General features: G+C 42.9%; 1 protein-coding gene across 2 annotated transcripts in view; it reads right to left on the bottom strand.

The window, feature by feature from the left end:
• Positions 1-20,827, bottom strand: part of SACM1L (SAC1 like phosphatidylinositide phosphatase) — a 168,029-nt gene that overhangs the window by 85,767 nt on the left and 61,435 nt on the right. For both annotated transcript variants that reach the window (XM_040353372.1, XM_040353373.1), the window contains 2 exons: positions 15,668-15,701; positions 1,513-1,614 (listed from right to left, as the gene is read on the bottom strand). In XM_040353372.1, the coding sequence (XP_040209306.1) occupies positions 1,513-1,614; positions 15,668-15,701 (136 nt within the window). The remainder of the gene's footprint in view (positions 1-1,512; positions 1,615-15,667; positions 15,702-20,827) is intronic.

Genomic DNA, 20,827 nt, shown 5'->3' with positions numbered 1-20,827 from the left:
CTTTCAGCCCATATCCGTTATATAACTATAGCTTGAAATTTGTTGGTAAATAATAGAAAAAAACAAAAATTGTGCCCGTGTCCAAATATATATATATATATATATATATATATATATATATATATATATATATATATATATATATATATATATATATATATAAACATTTGTAAATATATAAATTATTCCCCTCTTCTACAGAGCAGGAGGCCTGACACACGTTCACACATTAAGGATAAAAGTAGTAAATATAAATATATTCCCATGGGCAATAGGTTTAAAAGGCTCACATGAAAAGTAAAAAATATCTATAAATAGGAAAAGAGCATTTAAAAATATAAAAATGAAGGAACACCATCCTAATTTAAAAGTTACAAAGAATATAACAGAATGTGTAAAAAAGGAAATCAAGTTCACAAACATTAAAAACAAAACGGCAGGTTGCAAAAGAGGGTAGGACAAACCCCCAAAAATTCTACAAATATATTAACAGTAAAAAGGTTAGATCTGACTTTGTAGGCACGTTACAAGATAATTCTGAGTTGGTGACTGGGGACAAAGAAAGGCAAATGTAATAAAAACCTTCTTTAGCTAAATAGGGATAGTATTGACATAGCCCAAAATGATCCACAATGGCTCAAAATTTACATGGTCTAGGTAATATTTAGACAAAATAAATGTGAAAAGCATCTGAACCAGATGGCTTACAGCCTTACACCCAAGGCTCTTCAAAGAGTTGAGCTCTGTTATATCTAAGCCATTGCTTCAACATTTAGAGACTATTTAATGACTGGCATGGCACCACTGGATTGGCATCAGGCCAATGTGCTGCCTATATTAAACAGGAATCAAAGTATTTACCAATTAAAGACGAGTTAGTTCAACTTTTATAGTTGGGAAGATACTTGAGTCAAATAAAAAAGACAAGAGGAGTTTTTGCTCTAAAAAAATAAAATAATTTAAGCAAACGTCAGCATGGATTCATGAAAAACCAAAGTTGTCAAATCAATCTGATTTCTTTTAATGAGGAGGTAAGCAAACTTGGACAAAGGAATGGCTGTGAACATAGTTTACTTGGATTTTGCCAAAGTGTTTGAAAGTTCCCCACACATGACTAATGTATAAGTTAGGGTCTAGGGGCTTAGAAAATGCAGTTAGTAAATGCATAGAAAACTGGCTAAAAACTGTATTCAGAGTAGTGGTTAATGATTCATACTCTAAATGGTCTAAGGTTATTAGTTGTGTACTCCACGGTTCAGTGTGGTAACACCATTACTTTGTAACATATTTATAAATGCTATAGGGACATCATCTGAAAAAACCTAGACTTAAAACAAAATATAAAAATGTTACAAAATGTCCTTTTGGTGCAGGGACAAAGGTAAGTTTAAACACTAATTCAAATTTCTACAGTGCACAAGTATCACATATGTTAAATAAATACTAATGCTTTCATACAGTTATTTAGCCCCTCGTTTATACAATTTCCAAAGAAAAAAAAAAATATGATACCTCTAACATAGTATCGTACACCAGCTCGAAAACAGCTTCTCCTTGAGATAAGAATCCAGTCGAAGTATTTTCCATTAATAGAACAGGAATGTATTGCTATAACTAAAGAGAGATGTTAAGGAAGACAAAATCACAATTTTCTGTGGATGACCTGGCCTTAAAAAAAACCTACAACATCAAAAAAACAGTATCTGTAGAAAAATAAAATGTTTAATCCTGTATATATGTGACATACAATGAGACTGTTCGAAACCTGCTCCTGACAGTCCATTTTGAGATTTTTACATTTCAAGATAAAATTCTAAATGTGTGATATGGGGTACATATGTTAAATTGTATTTTTTTTACACATGGGGCAAAAGTCATCCTATATAAACCAGATGGATCACTTTGTGGAAGCTAGCAAAGCAATTAGGTCGCAGGTGCTAGAATAAGAAATGCCTGTTGCTGACCAAGGCAAGGATGAGCCAACTTGGCTGGGTTCTGCTCCTTATTAAAGAATTAAAAGGTGCTTGTGGATTGCACCGAGTCAGCAAGAGGTCATACTGCCTGCACAGACTGGGTCCAAGAAGGTATGTCATTGCATATAGCTAGCATTTGAAAAATATTGATGTTTTTTCAAAATTGTTGCTCTTTTTTGGTTTATAGCGCAAGGTGATCAAATACCACCAAGAGAAAGCCATTTGTGAGGAAAAAAAAAATGATCAACATTTCATGTGTAGTGTTGCATGACCACGCAATTGTCATTCAAAATGTTACAGCGCTAAAAGCTGAATTTACCTGGCCAGGAAGGGGGTGAAAATGTAAGTAGTTAAGATTTCAGACTTTGAGAGGTTCATTTTTAAGTTTGATTGTGCTCCATAACCTTTAATAATAATAATAAATATTATTATTATTATATTTGGTAATGTTGTTCTTGGGCAGGAGACATAAAACAAGAAATCATCCGCATATGCCGCCACTTTATGTTCCTCTTTTCCTACCTTCACTCATTTTAGGTCTACACCATTTTAAATAGTGGCCAATAAAGGCTCCAATGTCAATATAAACAAGAGGGGTGAAAGAGGACACTCCTGTCTTGTACCATTAAATAACTCAAAAGATTGAGATACAGACAGGGGCGGACTGACCATTGGGACTCTCAGGCACTGCCCGAGGGGCACCATCAGGGTTGCCAGGCTCCATAAAACCAGGGACAGTATGTACAAATCTGTTTTTTTTACATCTGTCCCTGATATGTCCAAAACCGACATGCTTTTGATGTGAAAATCCTGAGATTTTAGCTGCCCTGCCTATGCAATGCCTCCTGGCGTGGTGGCCATCTGTAAGCCCGGGGGCCCCATAATCTTCTATTGCCCGGGGGCCCCATGAGTTGTCAGTCCACCCCTGGATACAGATAGAGTCCTGTTGATCTTTACTGCTGCCAATGGATGTTGATATAGTGTTTAAATCAGTTGAGTCATTTTTGGGGCGATCTCCATCTCTTCTATTGTAGCAGTCATGAATCCCCAGTCTACCCTGCTTTTTTCGCATCTATTGACAGGAATAGAGCTCGGGGTCCAGCTCTTATTTTTTGTAGGGGGAACAATGTTCTAACTCCGTTGTCTCTTCCATCTCTCCCAGGTATGAACCCCACCTGGTCTGTATGTATGTATCCATCCAATCTGGCATATTCTCTTAATCTAGTGGCTAATATTTTGGCACACAGTTTTGTGTCTACATTTAATAATGATATTGGTCTATAAATGGCACATTGCATCATAATGTTAGATTTCTTTAAGGATCTTATGCCTTTAAAACAGAGTATTTAGACCCTTCACATATGTTGAAAATGTAAGTTCAGTCAGTCATTTTTTTTTTCAATACAAAACTATCTGATGAAAAAAAAATGTGTTTATTTTTTTTTTTTAAGTTTACATGACAAGAGAACAAGGGATTTAATCATTACATAGAATCATACATGTGAAAAATTACAACCAGTCAAGATATATAAAAGGTAGCAGTAGGATTGACATATGCAAAACAAAAAAACATGATCCCTCATTCAATATTCCTTTCCTCCCTTCTAAACAACCAAGACGGGATAACAAAAGAAATAGGATTTTTATAACATCTTACCTGTAAAATCCTTTTCTTAGCGTACATCACGGGACACAGAGCAGTCATAGTAATTACTATGTGGGTTATACGCCACCTATAGGTGAATGGACACTCAAGACAGAAAGTCCCCCTCTATATAACCCCTCCCATACCGGAAGTACCTCAGTTTTTGTAGCAAAGCAATATATATATATATATATATATATATATATATATATATATATATATATATATATATATATATATATATATATATATATATATATACACATATACACACATATACACACACACACACACACACACACACACACACACACACACACACACCCCAATAAGAGGGGAGGAACCTCTGTGCCCTGTGATGTACTCCTAGAAAAGGATTTTACAGGTAAAAAATCATTTTTTCTTTATCGTACATCACAGGACACAGAGCCGCCATAGTAATTACTATGTGGGATGTCCCAAAGCAATGCCTCTGAGGGGAGGGAGACGAAAATAAAACGCAGACCGCCATCAGACGTGAGGATCTATACTGCTGCCTGCAGTACACTGAGCCCAAAAGCGGCATCCTCTTGCAGTCTTATGTAAAAGTGATACAATTTTGTAAAATGACTGACGACCAAGTTGCGGCCTTGCAAATCTGAGTCATAGAGATTTGGTGATACACCGCCTATGAAGCACTTGCTGCTCTAGTAGAGTGCGCTTTAACTTGAAAAGGCGGAACCTTCCTTTTCAAACCATAAGCCTGGATTATAACCTGATAAATCCACCTAGAAATAGTCCATTTCGATACTGCCTGCCCTTTTTCTTGGGCCCTTCTGGCAGCACAAACCGAGCATCAGTTTGTCGTATCTGAGCCGTCACCTTCAGATAGAGCCTGACAGCTCTCACTACATCAAGAGAATGTAACAATTTTTCCTATGGAGAACGAGCATCTGGAAAAAAAGGAAGGCAGGGAGACATCTCGGTTCAGATGAAAGCTGGACACTACTTTAGGTAGAAAGGTTGGGCGAGGACGCAACACCAACTTGTCCTTATGAATAATTAAGTATGGCACTTCACATGAGAAAGCTGTCAATTACGATACTCTCCTTGCTGAAGTTACAACAACCAAAAAAAATAAATACTTCATTGTCAAAAGGGAATATGGCACATCTGCTCAAAGGGCTGTCTTTGTAATGCCGATAAAACTAGATTCAAATCCCACGAGTGACCTAACTGGCTGAGTTATATGAGATACTCCTTGTATAAAGGCCCAAATCAAAGAATGTGAGGCAAGCGGCCTTTGAAAAAACACTAAGGCCGAAATCTGACCCTTGATTGTACTCAAGGCTACCTTCATTTCTACTCCCATCTGTAGAAAGGCAAGAATTCTTCCTATGACATACTTTCGAGGATGCCATCTTTTGGTTTCACACCAACATAGAACCTCCAGACCCTATAATAAAAGGTCCTGGAAGACGGCTTCCTTGCATTAATTAGGGTAATTACTGAGCCTTAAAGCCCCCCGATTCTTTAATATGTGGGCTTCAATAGCTAACCTGTTAAATTCAGCGACTAAGACAGAATGGAACACCGGTCCATGCAAAAGCAAGTCTGGACAGGACGGAAGAGTCCACGGTTTCCCTACTGCCAACCTTATGATCTCTGCATACTAGGATCTTCTGGGCCATGCCAGGGCTACCAGTATTACCGGCTTCCCTTCCTATTTGACCCTGCGAACTATGGGGAACGCATAAATCAGTGAAAACTGATCCCAAGGGGTTACCAACTTACCTGTTCTGCATGCGAGTGGATACCTTGTCCTTGATACAAAGTTGTCCAACTTTCTGTTGAACCTGGAAGCCAACAGATCTTGGTCCAGGGTTCCCCATTTTTGGCAAATGGCGGAAAAAACTTTGGGATGGAGAGACCATTCACCCAGGAAAAATTTTGGCGGCTCAAGTAATCCGCCTGCCAATTCTCCACTCCTAAAATGAAGACTGCCGATAGGCAAGGTACATGCTTCTCTGCCCAGGTCAGAATATGGTTCACTTCCCTCTGGACTGCGTGACTTCTGGTACCTCCTTGGTGGTTGATGTAAGCCACTGCTGTGGCATTGTCCGATTGTATCTGGACGGGACAATATTGTAATCTGAAAGCCCAGGCCATTAGGGCCAGACGCACTGCCCGAATCTCTAGAATGTTGATGGGCAAGTCTTTCTCAGACTCTGGACAGTGGTCTTCTCCAGAACCGCTTCCCAGCCTAAGAGGCTGTCATCCGTTTTTACAACTTTCCAGGTTACTGGCATGAAGGATTTACCTTTCTGCAAATTTCTGGTTATCAACCACCAACTGAGACTCTGGCGCACCCTTGGTGTCAGACACATTGGGTAATCCAAGGCTTGGATTTTCTTGTTCCAAGCAGACAGAATGCCGTTTTGGAACAGTCTTGAATCAAACTGGGCATAGGTAACCGTCTTCCCCAACAACCTCATGCAAAGGCGAATAGAAGGATCCTCCTTTGCCTCGACCACATCCGAGGCAAACAAACTTTTTATTATGCTGTATCTATAAATCAGAACCAAGTACTCCAGCCTTCTCAATGGTTGTAAGGCTGACTTTTCTACGTTGAGAATCCAACCTAGGTGATCCAAGTACTTGCCGTGTTGGATACACTCTGGTCTAACCATGTAACCGACTGATCTATCAGCAGCAGGTCGTCTAGGTATGCCATTACCACTATACCCTAGTCCCTTGCTAGAACCGGGGCCAGAACTTTTGTAAACACCCAGGGTGCGTTAGCTAACCCGAAGGGCAAGGCCACAAACTGAAAGTGCCAGTGTTCTACCACAAAACACAGAAACTTCTGGTGAGCGTGAAAAATTGGCACATGCAGATATGCATCTTTGATGTCTATTGATGCCAGAAATTCTCCTCCCCGCAGGGGGGATACGACTGACGGGATTGACTCCATGGGAAAAGAGCGGACGATTAGGAACCGATTTAGATCTTTGAGCTCTAGAATGGGTCTGACATCTCCATTCGGTTTTGGCACCGTGAAGGGATTTGAATAAAACCCCATGCCCTGCTCTTCTGAGGGAATCTCTATCATTACACCCCAAGATGTCAATCGGTCCAGTGCCTGGAACAAAGACCTTCTTTTCACTGGGTCTTTGGGAACGTTCGACCTTAGAAAAGGTAAAAAAAACACTTGAAAACTCTAGTTTGTATCCTAGAGATACGGTGGAGATGATCTGTCTCGGATCTCTTCCTGCCAAGCCCCTTAAAACTGCAGAAGCCTTCCCCCCACTCGAGCAAGTGGGAACGCCCTTTCATAAGGAGGCCATGGGACTCTGCTTTGCAGATTTCTGCCCCCATGGCTTCTTCTGTCCTTGTGCTTGGCCTTGAGGCTTACCTCTTTAAACTGACGGCAGAGGCCGTGGCGACTGCCTGGAGGCTTTTGCGGCTGGTATGGGGGAAGAACGTTTAAATGAAGGACGCTTACTCCTTTTTACTAGTAAAAGGGCACTCTTACCACCTGAAATTTTTTGGCTATATTTATCCAAATCATCCCCGGACAACCACTTCCCATGAAAGGGAAAACCTGCCAATAGCTTTTTGCATGGTAATTCAGCTGACCAATTCTTCAACCAGAGAATTCTACGCATATGCACTGATAAGAGGGCAAAGCATGATAACTGATGAATAGAATCTTTAAGAGCATCAACTGCAAAACATAAGGCCCTAGGTAGCTCGGCTAACTCACAGGCCGCTTCCCCTTGAGCAGGGACACTTACTAACCTGCTTAAGCGTTTTTTTTTTGTTTGTTTTTTAGGGATTGACAGATGCCTGTCGCTGCTACTGCAGGCTGTGCTGCTGCACCCGCTACAGCAAATGAGGCTTTGAGCAAAGATTCCAGTTTCTTATTGGCTGGATCCTTAAAAACTTGGACATTGTCTACTGGACAAGTTAGACTCTTATTCACAGAAGAGATGGCAGCGTCTACTGCTGGCAAACTCCACTTCTCAGTGAAGTTTTCCTCCATTGGATAGAGAAAAGAAAATCTTCTAGGAGGAAGAAAATATCTATCTGGGTGATCCCAGTCAGCATATATCAGCCACTCCACCAATGGGTTTACAGGAAATGCATGTGGACCTTGTGGAGGCCTTATAAGGAACACAAAGAGGAAAAGGGGGCCTTGGCTACCTGTGCTGGGGGCAACTTGTACCCAGAACGGACCAATTCCATAAAAGATTGCACTAACAATTTCTGAGATTGTGAGGCTGAGAAGGGCTCTTCTGAGACTGAATCCTCAGAGGGGAAGTCATCTGCCTGCCCTTCATCCCGGTCACTCAATGGTATCTCAACATCATCTGCCCATTCCTGTTCCAACACCGGAAAGGCAGGTGAAGGAGAAGGGGACCCATCTAATTTTTTCCCGGAATGGGAGGAAGACACAAACATATCAGCTATTTTTCCTTTCAAACCAGCAACGATGAAGCCAAATCGTCTTTGGTGACGTATGCAGAGGCTGAAATATTGGAAGTGGCTACTATGCCTGAGAGCCTGAATGACTCAGACTGGCCAGTTGTTTCTGGTCCTTCAGGGGAGGATAGAACTCTGGAAGCGTGACTAGGATCCTCAGACCCTGACGGCGGCACCCTTGTGGTCCTCCCCTTCGTATGTTTCTCACCTCTCTTTCGGTAAGACAGTGCTAAGCACAAAAGGCAGAGGTACTTACAATGTGCATCTACTGCCGAGCTATAGTCCAGAAATGGAAATATGCCGCTATCACTGCTCAGCCTGATGCTGAGTAGACGTGCCTTTAGAAATGCCTGTAACCAAACACCCATACAGCACTTACATGCCCTTGTATGCCGTGTCCCTCAGTCAGCCACCAGATACTTTCCAGAGTAAAAGCTTTATAGGCAGTAAGCCTTGCGCCATGTATTACGCGAACGTTCGTTTCCACGTGCACGCCCCCGCGTCTCAGGATAGCTTATTTAAACAGAGCTGCAAACAAAATGCTCTGGGGGGGGGGGGGACTGCAGCCCCAGGGAAAAGCAGACCGCTGTGTTTCAGGCGACGGTCCCCAGCCCTTTTGGCAGCCATGACAGAGCTGAGTAAGGAGGCAACGCTGTTCCACAGGAGTGCTGGCAGACACTGAGCACACTGCAGGGGGAAGCATGGGAATGTTAAAAAACAGGTATGTTACACCTTCTTGGTAGTAAAAAACAGACAAGTCATTGTTTACTCACAAGAAGTCCAAAGTGAACCATATGAGTTCCTTAGGATCTTCTTTGACTTGCCATTCCCACTGCAGGATACTGCTGGAAAAACACAGCCAGATCCAATCTTCACCCATCATGGCGTGCCATGTCATGACGGACCTTCAAGGACCGGGTCCCCATTGCATACTGGGGTCCACACCCTTGGACCCATACAGCACCCTGCCAGGACAACATTTGGTTTAGGTATGTGACCAAGGTGCCGGATCCCAGGGTCCAGCCCACAACAGAGGAGCATTACCGGCAAGTGACCTCGCTGTTTTCCTTCCACGAGCCTCGGGTACCATCCATTTTGGCCATTGCTTTTTGGCATCTAGAATGGATCCGACTGCATAGCCTCTTGATCCTGCTTAAGGATTTCCGCAACAAGGCTTCTTCTTTAGCATAGCACTTGTTCAACCGTGAGCCAACACCTTCAGACACTGGCAAAAAAAACGGAGGTACTTCCTGTATGGGAAGGGTTATATAGAGGGGGACTTCCTGTCTTGGGTTGCCAGTGTCCATTCACCTATAGGTGGTGTATAACCCACATAGGAATTACTATGGCTGCTCTTTGTCCCGTGATGTACGATACAGAAAACATAGGGAAAACCGTACCCCACAAAAAAAGGGGTGTGTGTAAACTGCATCGCTGCGATTGTGCTTTGTTTTTGCTGCAAACAGTTAAACATCCTCTATACGTCTGGGTACCATGGTAATAAAACATCATTTTTACAGCTGAGAGATCCTCGAAAGGTTAGTATCTCATGAAACGCTGCACTACATTACCCATCATTATGTTACAGCAAGTCGGAGGAGATTCTACCTCCGAGGATTCAATTCTGGACTAGAGAGAATGGGGCCAACCCAGGGGTATTAAAACCAGTCATCCCAGATTTGTTCAAATTTTGTTGTACTCCCCCTGTGTTGATGGACTAATTTCTCCCTTAACAGGACCATATACAACAGCGGCAACCCATTTTCTATGAGTGGGAGGTGTCGTAGATAGCCACCGCTGCTCTATTAGTTTTCGGGCAATAAACAGTACTCTAAGGATAGCTAAATACATTTACGGCGTGTATAGTTCCTCATCCAACCATACCAGTTGTGACAGATCTCGGATACCCCAGGTGGGCACATCCGCCAGACCTGTGTCTCCTGTCCTACAAATGCACCCGCAGCCTGCAGATTCGCCATAACCAGCCCTTAACCCCTCAATCACGAGACAAGCCACACAGGTGTTGAGGGTTAAACATGCAGAGCATTAACTGTTTATTAAATACAAAAACATACAGTTTTACACACAGTTGGGGACACTCCCCTTAGCCTCGTCAATAGGGGGGGGGGGGGTAGGGGACAAGGAAAAACCAATGGGAACTTGACACTTGTACATTGAAACAGAAACTACAGTTAAAACAAAGGGATTATGATAAGCAGGCAGCCCCTCCTTCCACATCCCCTGCGGATAGATGTCTCCAGTCCAGACCATTGTCTACGTGCCATGAACCAACACAATTAAACACGACAACAAGGGGGGGGTGGAAGAGAAGGGATGTAACATTACATGATCCCAGCTGGTCTCCAAGTCTCTTCTGGGCCATAGTCTGTGGGTAGGAGGCCAGCCCACAGTCCCTTCCAAAACACACAGTGACAGTGGCTTCTGTCACACCAGTAAACTAAGTTTAGGATCCATTGCAAGTGTAAGGTTCCATATTTCAGTAATGAACTAACCACCTTTGTCCAGTACCTGACCAAAGGTTGTAAGTTCCACAACATATGAAGTATACCGTTTTCCTCTGCACATCTCGGACATAGGGGAGTATCCATTCTGTGCCAAGCGTGTAACTTATGAGATGTGCGATGTATAATGAAGAGTTGCGTAAGCTTCCGGGCAGTTGACAGAGAGACCTTGGGTACATTGTCCAACACAGTGGACCATTCCTCATCTGTAATGTGCCCAAAGTCTTCCAACCATTGGGTTCTACAATTAAGAGACATGGATTTGGAAACTTGGGACAGGAGGAAATTGTATAGAGGAGAAATTTGTCCCTTTCTAGAGAGTGAGGTAATGAATTATGAGAGTATCCTAGGCTCGACCATTACCCAGGTGGATTTGTTTGGTCTGAGGAGAAATAGCGTGCCTAAGTTGTAAATATTGGTAAAAGAAACGGTTAAGCAACCCATATTCTTCTCGCAGTCTGGAAATCTTTCAGTATACGCCCATTGTAGAGTTGTGGAATGTATTTAATACCAAGTAAAGGTCAATTGGTAAATCCCTGTAATTGCTGGAGCTCTTTGTATTAATTATAAAACAAAATGTGTAAAAGTCATATAACCCAAATATTGGAGGTGTAGCTTGGTTTTACACCAGATTTTGTCTATCAATGTGTGAGTGGGATATTGTGATAGTGCTCTGAACTCTCCAGCTTCCAGGCATTCAATCAGGTTGTTATTAGATAACACAGTTGCAAATATATATTTAATAGGGTCATGAAAATCGGAATTGTGCCATGCCGTAAGGTGTTGTAGTTGTGGCGCCATATAGTAATATAAAAGGATTGGGTACCGCAAGTCTACCTGCATCCTTTGGTTCCTGTAGCATTTCAAGCCCAATACGGGGAGTTTGCACCACGGTCTTCCAACACCTAAGACATCCTCTGTGTGTGGCAGTATATTTTTCTGATTTTCTTCTCCATTGTTCCAACCTCCAAGAATATTGTTATAGCATCTACAAACTACATTCTATATATCAATTTCTTTTATTATACTACTAATGGCGATGATCAGTGACTTATAATGGAACTGTGACAGTGCAGTAGGCAATCTCATACTAACTGATGCAGGGGGGGAACTGATTAACTGCGACATTACCGGTGACACTCGTAATATGCATTTTTACCGTGCTAATGACTTTGGCTGGGAAGAGGTTAACATCTAGGGCAGGGATATGCAATTAGCAGACCTCCAGCTGTTTCAGAACTACAAGTCCCATGAGTCATAGCAAGACTGACAGCCACAAGCATGACACCCAGAGGCAGAGGCAAGATGGGACTTGTAGTTTTGCAACAGTTGGAGGTCTGCTAATAGCATATTCCTGATCTAGGGTAACCAAAAGGGTAAATGTCTGCCTAACAATGTTTACTGTGTGCATTTTACCAAGCAATGTGGCAGTTAAAAAAAAAAAAAAAAAAAAAAGGAAAAAAGAAGAAAAGCACAGTGGTTGGCCAAAGAAACTTAAAACGGAGTTCCGCCCAAAAATAGAACTTCCGCTTTTCGTAAACAGAGCCACAAGTCCCCCCACAAGTCGCACATGCGCAGTAGGGAACCAGGAAGTGAAGCCACAAGGCTTTGCTTCCTGATTCCCTTATAGAAGATGGTGGCGGCAGCACCTGAGAGCCGAGCAGGCACACGCATCGGCTCCTCTTTGCATTGAGCGCCCACACTATCTATTGCATGAAACGATGTACAGGTACGTCGTTTCACGCAATGGAGCCGCCCTGATGCAGTATATAAGCGGCAGGCGGTCTTTAAGGGGTTAATTGCAGAGGCCACAATATCGGAAAGACAGAGGAAGCAGATTGCAAATGGGAAAAAAATATATATATTTTTCCAAGAATTGCACCACAGCTTTAAAGCTCACTTTCTTAGGCAAAGAGCAGACAGACTGGGGGGGGGGGGGGGGGGGGGGGAAGTATTTTTTAAATGTCATGACCAGTGTTAATTTCAAAGAAAACGTTTGTCAAAACATTAGTCAGCAGCATTTTTACAGTGACTAAACAAAAAGTACACATTTTCATCCACTGACGAGAAACCAATTCCGTTTTCGTTAACGAACAAAAATGTAACGAAAATGTGAGGCAGGGAAGTTTACCCTGGGTGAACTAACTTCCGGTTTCCGCAAAGCTCTGTCTGCTCTTACTCCCAGCGACTGTGTGAAGCCAACATTACAGGCCTCCGAGTGCTCAGACGACCATCCAGAGACCAGAGCAGCACTGTGCTTTACGAGTCCCACTCCTGACTTACTAGTCACGACAATGACCGTTCAGAGCAGAGAGCACCCACTGACAATCCCCTCAGACCACCGTCTGTCCACAGCAATATGTGTGCATTACAGGCCTCCTCTGACCACCAAGATCCAGGACACTGTGCAATACAGGCCATCCGTCAGACCTGATAATACCATCCAGCACTGTGCAGCATTACAGGCCTCCTCTGACCAACGACATCCAGGGCACTGTGCATTACAGGCCATCCTAGTCAGACCTAGTCAGGCCTCCTCTGACCAGTGACCACCACTGACATTCAGAGCACTGTGCATTACAGGCCATCCCTCTGACCCGAGACCACCATCCAGCACTGTGCAGCATTACAGGCTTCCTCTGACCAGTGACCACTGGCATCCAGAGCACTGTGCATTACAGGCCTCCTCAGACCACCTAGAGTGGCTAAATCTGTATCCGAGTTTGTTCAAACCTTAATACCAGATTATATTTTTTTACGGCAGGAGTATATAATACATTTGGAGATTCTAGAGAAACGCTTAAATAATGTATTACAATTTAACTAAACCCATTTGACTTTAGTCAACTAAAATGTACTGCAGATTTAGTCGACTAAAACAATTGGAGATGACTAAAATGGGACAAAAATTACATTTTAGTCAAAAGACTAAGACCAAAACTAAAAAGAAATTTGCTGCCAAAATTAACATTGGTCATGGCAGAAAAATATTTACAGAATTGAACTACGGTATTTAACCCCTATTTGGAAAGGCCACTATTTCAAGTGGAGAGCAAAAAATCGATCTCCTCCATAAGTATTAAATTAGAGACTGGACTTTTTCATAGGAATTTTAGAAGCATTGTATAAATTTACTGCACATAATCTAATCTTTTTTTTAATAAATTACAATTACAGAGGGAGAGAGTAGGCAGATTTCAGTCAGAAATATAAACTTAAGACTATGTTTTTTTGTGTTTTTTTTGAGACAGAATATACAAAATTGTAGAGATGTGCTCATTATCTCAACCTTTTAAAATTTCAAACGGGAGAGTATGAAGATTTCAGCTAAAAATATTACAGGTTTTTTCAGAGACATATTGTAAAAACAGTAAAAATATTTTCTGCACATAATCTTGTCCGTTTTAACAGAATGCAATTTCAGAGGGAAGGAGCAAGCAGATTTCAACCAATGTAAAATCACAGTGTGTTTTTATAAGACCAAAAATAAAAATTGTACAGATGGGCTTGCCAGAATCTTAGCTTCTTTAATAGGATGTAATTTCCGAGGGAAAGAGCAAACAGGCTGTATTTGTCATTTAAAAAAATACATTATGGTTGATTTACTAAAGGAAAATAGAGAGTGCACTTTGCAGGTGCAGTTGCTTAAGAGATTAGTAACTGAGTGGAAGCTCTGCTAATGTGCAAGATTTTTTTTTATTTTTTATTTTTTTTTATTTTGCGATTGAATATTCTTTGCCAAGTGCAACTTCACCTCAATTACCATTCTCTGGAGCAACTAAACTTGCAGAGTGCACAGTCTATTTACATCTAAATCATCCCCACTGTGCTCCTCCTGTGAAAAAATAAAATAAAAAATTGTACAGATTATCGTTAAAGTTTAAAAAAAATAAAGGTAGGCCACTATTTCAGACGTAGCAATCAGGCACTTCATAATGAGGAATTACTGTTTGGCCACACTAGTTTAAAACATACTGTATCCACAAACATTTTTGATTGAGCCAGCACTTTGTAATAAGCCCAAGACATCGGGACAAAGGCACGACTTGGCCTGCATCAACCAAAGGAAAATCATTCACTTAGGAGCAGTTATCTGAAAGAGGAGCTCCCGTTTCCTATGTAAAAATTAAAAGTCAGCAGCTACAAAAACTGTAGCTGCTGAATTTTAATAAACAGCCACTCACCTGTCCCACGATCCAGCGATGTGCTTGGCCCAGCCATTTTCACCCCGTTTCCTCTCTCCCCAGCATCTTTGCTATGGGCACCCAGCTCTGACAGATTGCAGCTGTACACCATGAATGGTCCCGTAGTCTTCTGGGGCCTGTCACGTGTCCCAGAACACTGCAGGCAGGAGGGGGAAAGAAGAATTTTTGATACCGATTGCCTAGGCGGTTGGAGTGGAAGTGGGAGAAGGTACCTGTCAAAATTGTGTACAAGCTCCCCCTCCATAACTTTCCCTTTTGGGTGGCGCTCCGCTTTAAGGAGCCCATTTAAAATAAAAAAATACAAATTTGGACGAATATGACGAGCATTTGCCAATCCCTCATGAATCCTGACTGTATTTTTCTTAATACAGTGATTTGCAATGATCGTCAGCTCCAACCATGGTCACTAGACGTAAGCAACAAATGTAATTACAAGGAATATATCCGTATAATGAGTTGTCATGAACCAAACAGGAAATTAGATCAGGCTTGTAGTAAGAGTGCTGGGGAAGAGAGAAACTGCAAGACCAGGTGGAGCAGTGACAAAGTGTATGGAATCACAGATTCAAAATGTGTAATGTGAAGAAATACAGCTGAATGACATATGGAATGTTTATCACACGAATCTGCTAAAATAGAGTTACCTATCAATAAGCCGGCAAAAAAAACTTAAATAAAATGGATTTTATTAATTCACTAATAGTCAATTTTAAATTTAATTTAGCTTCCGGTCCGATTTTTATTTCTTATACAGAACAATTTACAAAACCTAAAAGTTGGCTATTTCTATATATTAGTGTGAAGGTGAAATGTTGTACCTGCTTTAGTAACATACACAGGAAGCATTTTAAAGGATACATCCATGAATCACTGGAACAGCAAATTTCTGGATCTTTGGGCGAAAAAAAAAAGAAAGATTAAATTATTTCTGATTCATATTTTATATAGCTTGCATTATAGCAAACACGATTATGCTTTTCATATGAAAAATGTCTAAAGTATGTCAATAAAATATTAATATGCAACAGCTTAGAAAAAAAAAAAAAAGGCAGATACCCTCTGAAATCCTCTCTTTGGCTGAATATTGGGTTGTTCTGATAAACAAAGCTCCAGCGCTTCCTCCCATATTTCTATTAGGCAGCCCTTCATAGTGATGAGCCAGCAGGATCTCCGAAAATGGAGCCGTAGCAGACAGGTACCCGTACCACGTCTAAGGTATGAAGCGCAAATCCCATGGAAGAAGTATATGACAAACCCCCTGAACGAAGGCACCCACCAGAGAATGAGCCGCCAAAGTGGTAGTAAAGTCTAAAAAAAAAAAAAAAAAACCTGCCCCCTGCAATTTACCGCCACAATGTGCTAGTATGCAGTGCACCCCTGTTAGTCTTACCGGTAACGGTATTTCCAGGAACCTTCCAGGACAGCTACTTGAGAGATTATTGGCTCCGCCCTCTACAGAAAACACAAATCATACAATTTAAAAGGCCATTCCCTTTCCTCTGAGCCTCAGTTGTTTAGAAGATCAAGCAAACCTCCACCAAATTGCACTCGGCAGAGAAAAAAAAAATACAAACCACCACCACCAGGTGAAAGTAAAATAGGGTGAGAATATAGACGCTGTCCTGGAAGGTTCCTGGAAATACTGTTACCGGTAAGACTAACAGGGGTTTTCCCCCCTCACCTTCCAGGACAGCTACTTGAGAGGATAAGCAAGATACTATACCTTAGGGAGGGACAACAGCCTGAAGCACTTTCCTACCTGGAAAGCGTCTGAACTCTATAATGTTTGACAAATGCATGAGAGGAGGACCAGACGGCAGCTTTAAAAATTTCTTCCCATAATGCCCCTGCTCTTTCTGCGCATGACGTAGCCATGGATCTCATAGAATGAGCCCTAATTCTAGACGGAGGACTACGACCTGATGCTTTGTAAGCTTCGCAGATAGCTTCTCTAATCCATCTAGCATTACATTTCAGGGAAGCTTCATGCAAAGGCTCAAAAGGAGCCCTTGTTAAAGCATTTAACATCAATGATAGATCCCAAGGAGGCACATGTTTGATGATTCTGGGAGCATGTCTAGATCTGCCTGAAAGGACCATTCTGACTAAAGGATCTTCCGCTAGCCTCTTGTCTGAAAACAACAGACTGGGCCGCAACCTGAACCCTAAGGGTGCTGACAGATGGACCATTCTCCACTCCCTTGTACAAAAAAATCCAATATACAGGGAGTGGAAAAATAATCTAAACCGCAATTCCTTTGTCAGGAATTACGTTTTCCAAACTTTCCCATAGATTGTTCTAGTTACCAACTTGCGGCTGTCCGGGATAGTTTGAATAACTTTCTCTGAACACCCTTTCAACTGTAAGATGTGCCGCTCAGCCTCCAGGCCGTCAAATGTAAGGTCTGAGGGTTTGGATGCAACACTGGTCCCTGATGGAGTAGATCCTTCCGATCTGGTAGGGGTCAGGAAAGATCCACAGAGAGGGTCTTCAGAGAGGAAAACCAACTCCTCATGGGTCACCAGGGGGCAATCGGAACCACTTATGCCCGATCCTGAATATTTTCCGAACTACCAGAGGTAGGAAGGTAAAAGGAGGGAAGGCATAGGCCAGAGCTAAATCCCACGGGAAGGAGAGAGCATCTGTCCCCAAGGACCCCGTCTCTCTCTCCAGTGAGAAAAATGCCGGCAGCTTTCTGTTGAGACTGGAGGCAAAAAGATCCACTGCAGGAAGGCCCCATCTTGGCACAATCTCCTGGAACGTGCCTTGATGTAACTCCCAACAGCTGGAACTGACGCTTACTCTGCTCAGATAGTTCGCCAGCATATTCTCTGAACCCCTGATGTGGACTGCTCCGATTGAGGTGACATTGATTTCTGGCCAGGACAGAATCTGCGGTGATAGCGTTAGAAGTGACTCCGAACGAGTGCCCCCTTGCTTGTTCAGGTATGCCACCGTAGTGGCATTGTCTGAAAAAACAATAGGTCTTTTGAACCGACCCTCTCTTGCAGAGCCAAGAGAGCTTTCCCTACAGCTAGTAGTTCTCAGAAATTTGAGGAGCGACCTGCCTCCTCTGGCAACCAGGCTCCCTGGGCCTGCCAGCCCTGAGTGTGCGCACTCCTGCCCCACAGACTGGTGTCTGTAGTAACTCTTACTGGAGCATGTTGCGCCCAGTTCTTCCCTCCCTGCAGGTGTTCCTGCTGCTCCCACCAGGAGAGATTGAGAAAACCCTCTCTTGGCAGCTAAATAAGCTGATCTAGACAATCCTTCCTGCGATCCCAATGCGCAAGAGAAACACCTTAAGGGGGCTGGAGTGTAATTGGGCCCAGGGCACCCCTGGGATGGCTGCAGTCATTAATCCTAATAACTGCATGATCCGCCAAAGCAAGGTCTGTGGGAGCAGTTTGAAGGCCTGCACAGCGAGAAGAAGTTTCAAAATGTTCTCCTCTGGAACAAAAACTTCTGGAGCAACAGAGTCTATTGGGTAACACAGAAAAAGTATGCTCTGGGAGGGTACCAGACAAGACTTCCATTGGTTGACTTTCCAGCCCAGATTCTGAAATATCCGCAAAACCAACTGCAGATCACGGATAAGGGACTCTTTGTCTTGGCAAAGATCAGAAAATCGGACAGATATGGGACGATCGATACACTCTGTATCCGAAAAAAGGCCATGACTTCGGCCATGGTCTTTGTAAAAATTCAGGGCGCTGCCGAGAGACCGAAAGGAAGGGCATTGAACTGCCAATGACTCGGCCCATTGTCCATGAGAATCGCAAATCTGAGGAACCTTCGGTGGTTCTGGCAGATTGGAACATGAAGATAAGCGTCCTGAAGATCCAGGGTAACCATGAATACCTCTGGCCACAATAAATTCCTTACAGAATAAATGTTTTCTACCCGGAAACATCTGTAGAGAATATATTTGTTCAGGATGCTTAAATTGATGACCATCCGGAAGCTGCCGGAGGCTTTTTGAACCAAAAATATGTGGGAATAAAATCTGCTGAATTTTTGATTTTCCGGAACAGGGGAGATGACCCCTTCTGTTTCCCACATGGAAATTAGATTCAACATGGCTTGCCGTCTTTCTTGGTTTCTCGGCAGATGAGTAAGAAAAAAATCTCTGGTGGGGAAGACTTTTGAATTCCAACCTGTAACCCCTTTCCAACGTTTGAAGGATAAAGCAGTTGTCGGAAATTTCTGCCCATTCTTTGACGAAATGGGACAACCTTCCCCCTACCCCTATCCTGACGTCACTGGGGATTTTTGGAAGGGGCTGAAGGAGTAAAGAGAATCCACTTCTTCTGCTTATCTTTGTTAAAAGACCACTTTTTCTTTGCCTGTTGGTTTCTAAATTAACTTTGTTCTGGAAACCGCGAAAAGGCTTCTTATTCTGTGGCTTATTCTTTTGAGAAGAAGGGAACTGTTTACCCTTCTCAGAGGAACGAGCTAGGACCTCCACCAAGGAGGAACCGAATAACGCTTGCCTTCAAAGGGAATGCCGCAGAGCTTGTTCTTGGAGATAAGGTCCCCTTCCCAAGACCTGAGCCAGATCGCTCGCCTGGCTGAATTAATGAGAGCAGAAGACCTAGCTGCAGCTTTCACAGAGGCTGCATCAGCCAAGAAGGCTACTAACTTGGCAATGAGTGGGAGGGACTCCCTAATTTGCTCTTTGGGGGTGTCGGATGAAAGGAGATCATCCAGACGCTGAACCCATACATCCAAATTCCTAGTCACACAGGTGGATGCTACAGCTGGACCCAAAGGATAAAGCTGAAGCATCCCAGGCCTTACGCAACAAAGAGTTGGCCTTCCTGTCCATTTGCTCTTTAAGGACCCCTAAGTCTTCAAAGGACAGGTCTGATTTTTTAGAAACCTGTGACATAGGGGCATCTAGCTTAGGAAATTTAAAAAAAGTCTCTTTAATTTCAGATTGAAAAGGAAATCTTCCTTTTGTGCCCTTTAGACTGGAACAACCTCCTTTCAGGTTCTTTCCATTCTGAAAGAATCATATCTTTAAGTGACTGGTGAACCGGAAAAAGTCCTAGATTTCCGCCCTTGAAGACCCCTATACATTCTATCTTGTACAGATTGGATTTCCTGTGGCATCTCAATCTGTTCTGAGGCATAAATTAATTTTAAAAGTTCATCAATATCCTCCGCTGGAAAAAGAAACTTAGACCCCTTTCACATTGAGGCGTTTTTCATGCGGTACAGCGCTAAAAATAGCGCTGATATACCGCATGAAAAAATCATGCCCTGCAGGCTTCAATGTGAAAGCCCGAAGGCTTTCACACTGAAGCGGTGCGGTAGCAGGACCGCTCCAAAAGTCCTGCTAGCCGCATCATTGGAGCGGTATAGGAGCGGGGTGTTTACCACTCCTATACCGCACCTTCCCATTGAAATCAATGGGAAACCGCGGTAATACCACCCGCAATGCAATGCGGGCGGTATTAACCCTTTTTCGGCCGCTAGTGGGGGTTAAAACCTCACCGCTAGCGCCCGAATATCGCAGTAAATACGACGGTATAGCGGCGCTAAAAATAGCGCGGCTATACCGTCACCGCACCTCCGCTGCCCAATGTGAAAGCAGCCTTAGGGTTACCCGCTTCCCCCGCTGATGCAGAATCACCATCAGATGAGGAGCTTCGGTTCTCTTCTTCTTCCAGATCTGAGGTATAGTGTGAATCACTGATCTCGGACCGAGGAGGGGGTCTAACTGAAGCAGAAGGCTCTTGAGTTCTGGGACCAGAGGAAGAAGGCCCCAGACCTGCTGCCCTGTCGATAAAAGACAGGAAGGAGGCTACCACCTCCTTCATAGAAGACATTAACTTTTTCAAAGAGGTAGTCTCTGAACTAGCTCTAGATGGAATACAATCTTCACAAAAAAGCCTTTTATATCCATCAGACAGCCTGGCTCTACAGTTTCCGCATTTCTTTTTCATCGGTCTATCCTAGAAAAAAACAGAAACAAGAGCCATAAGAAAATATGGCACATACAAAATAGGTCCCCT

This window comes from Rana temporaria, chromosome 5, assembly GCF_905171775.1.
Source record: "Rana temporaria chromosome 5, aRanTem1.1, whole genome shotgun sequence".
Lineage (NCBI taxonomy): Eukaryota > Metazoa > Chordata > Amphibia > Anura > Ranidae > Rana > Rana temporaria.
The sequence above is the reverse complement of the archived record's forward strand: the minus strand, read 5'-3'. Positions and strand labels throughout refer to the sequence as shown.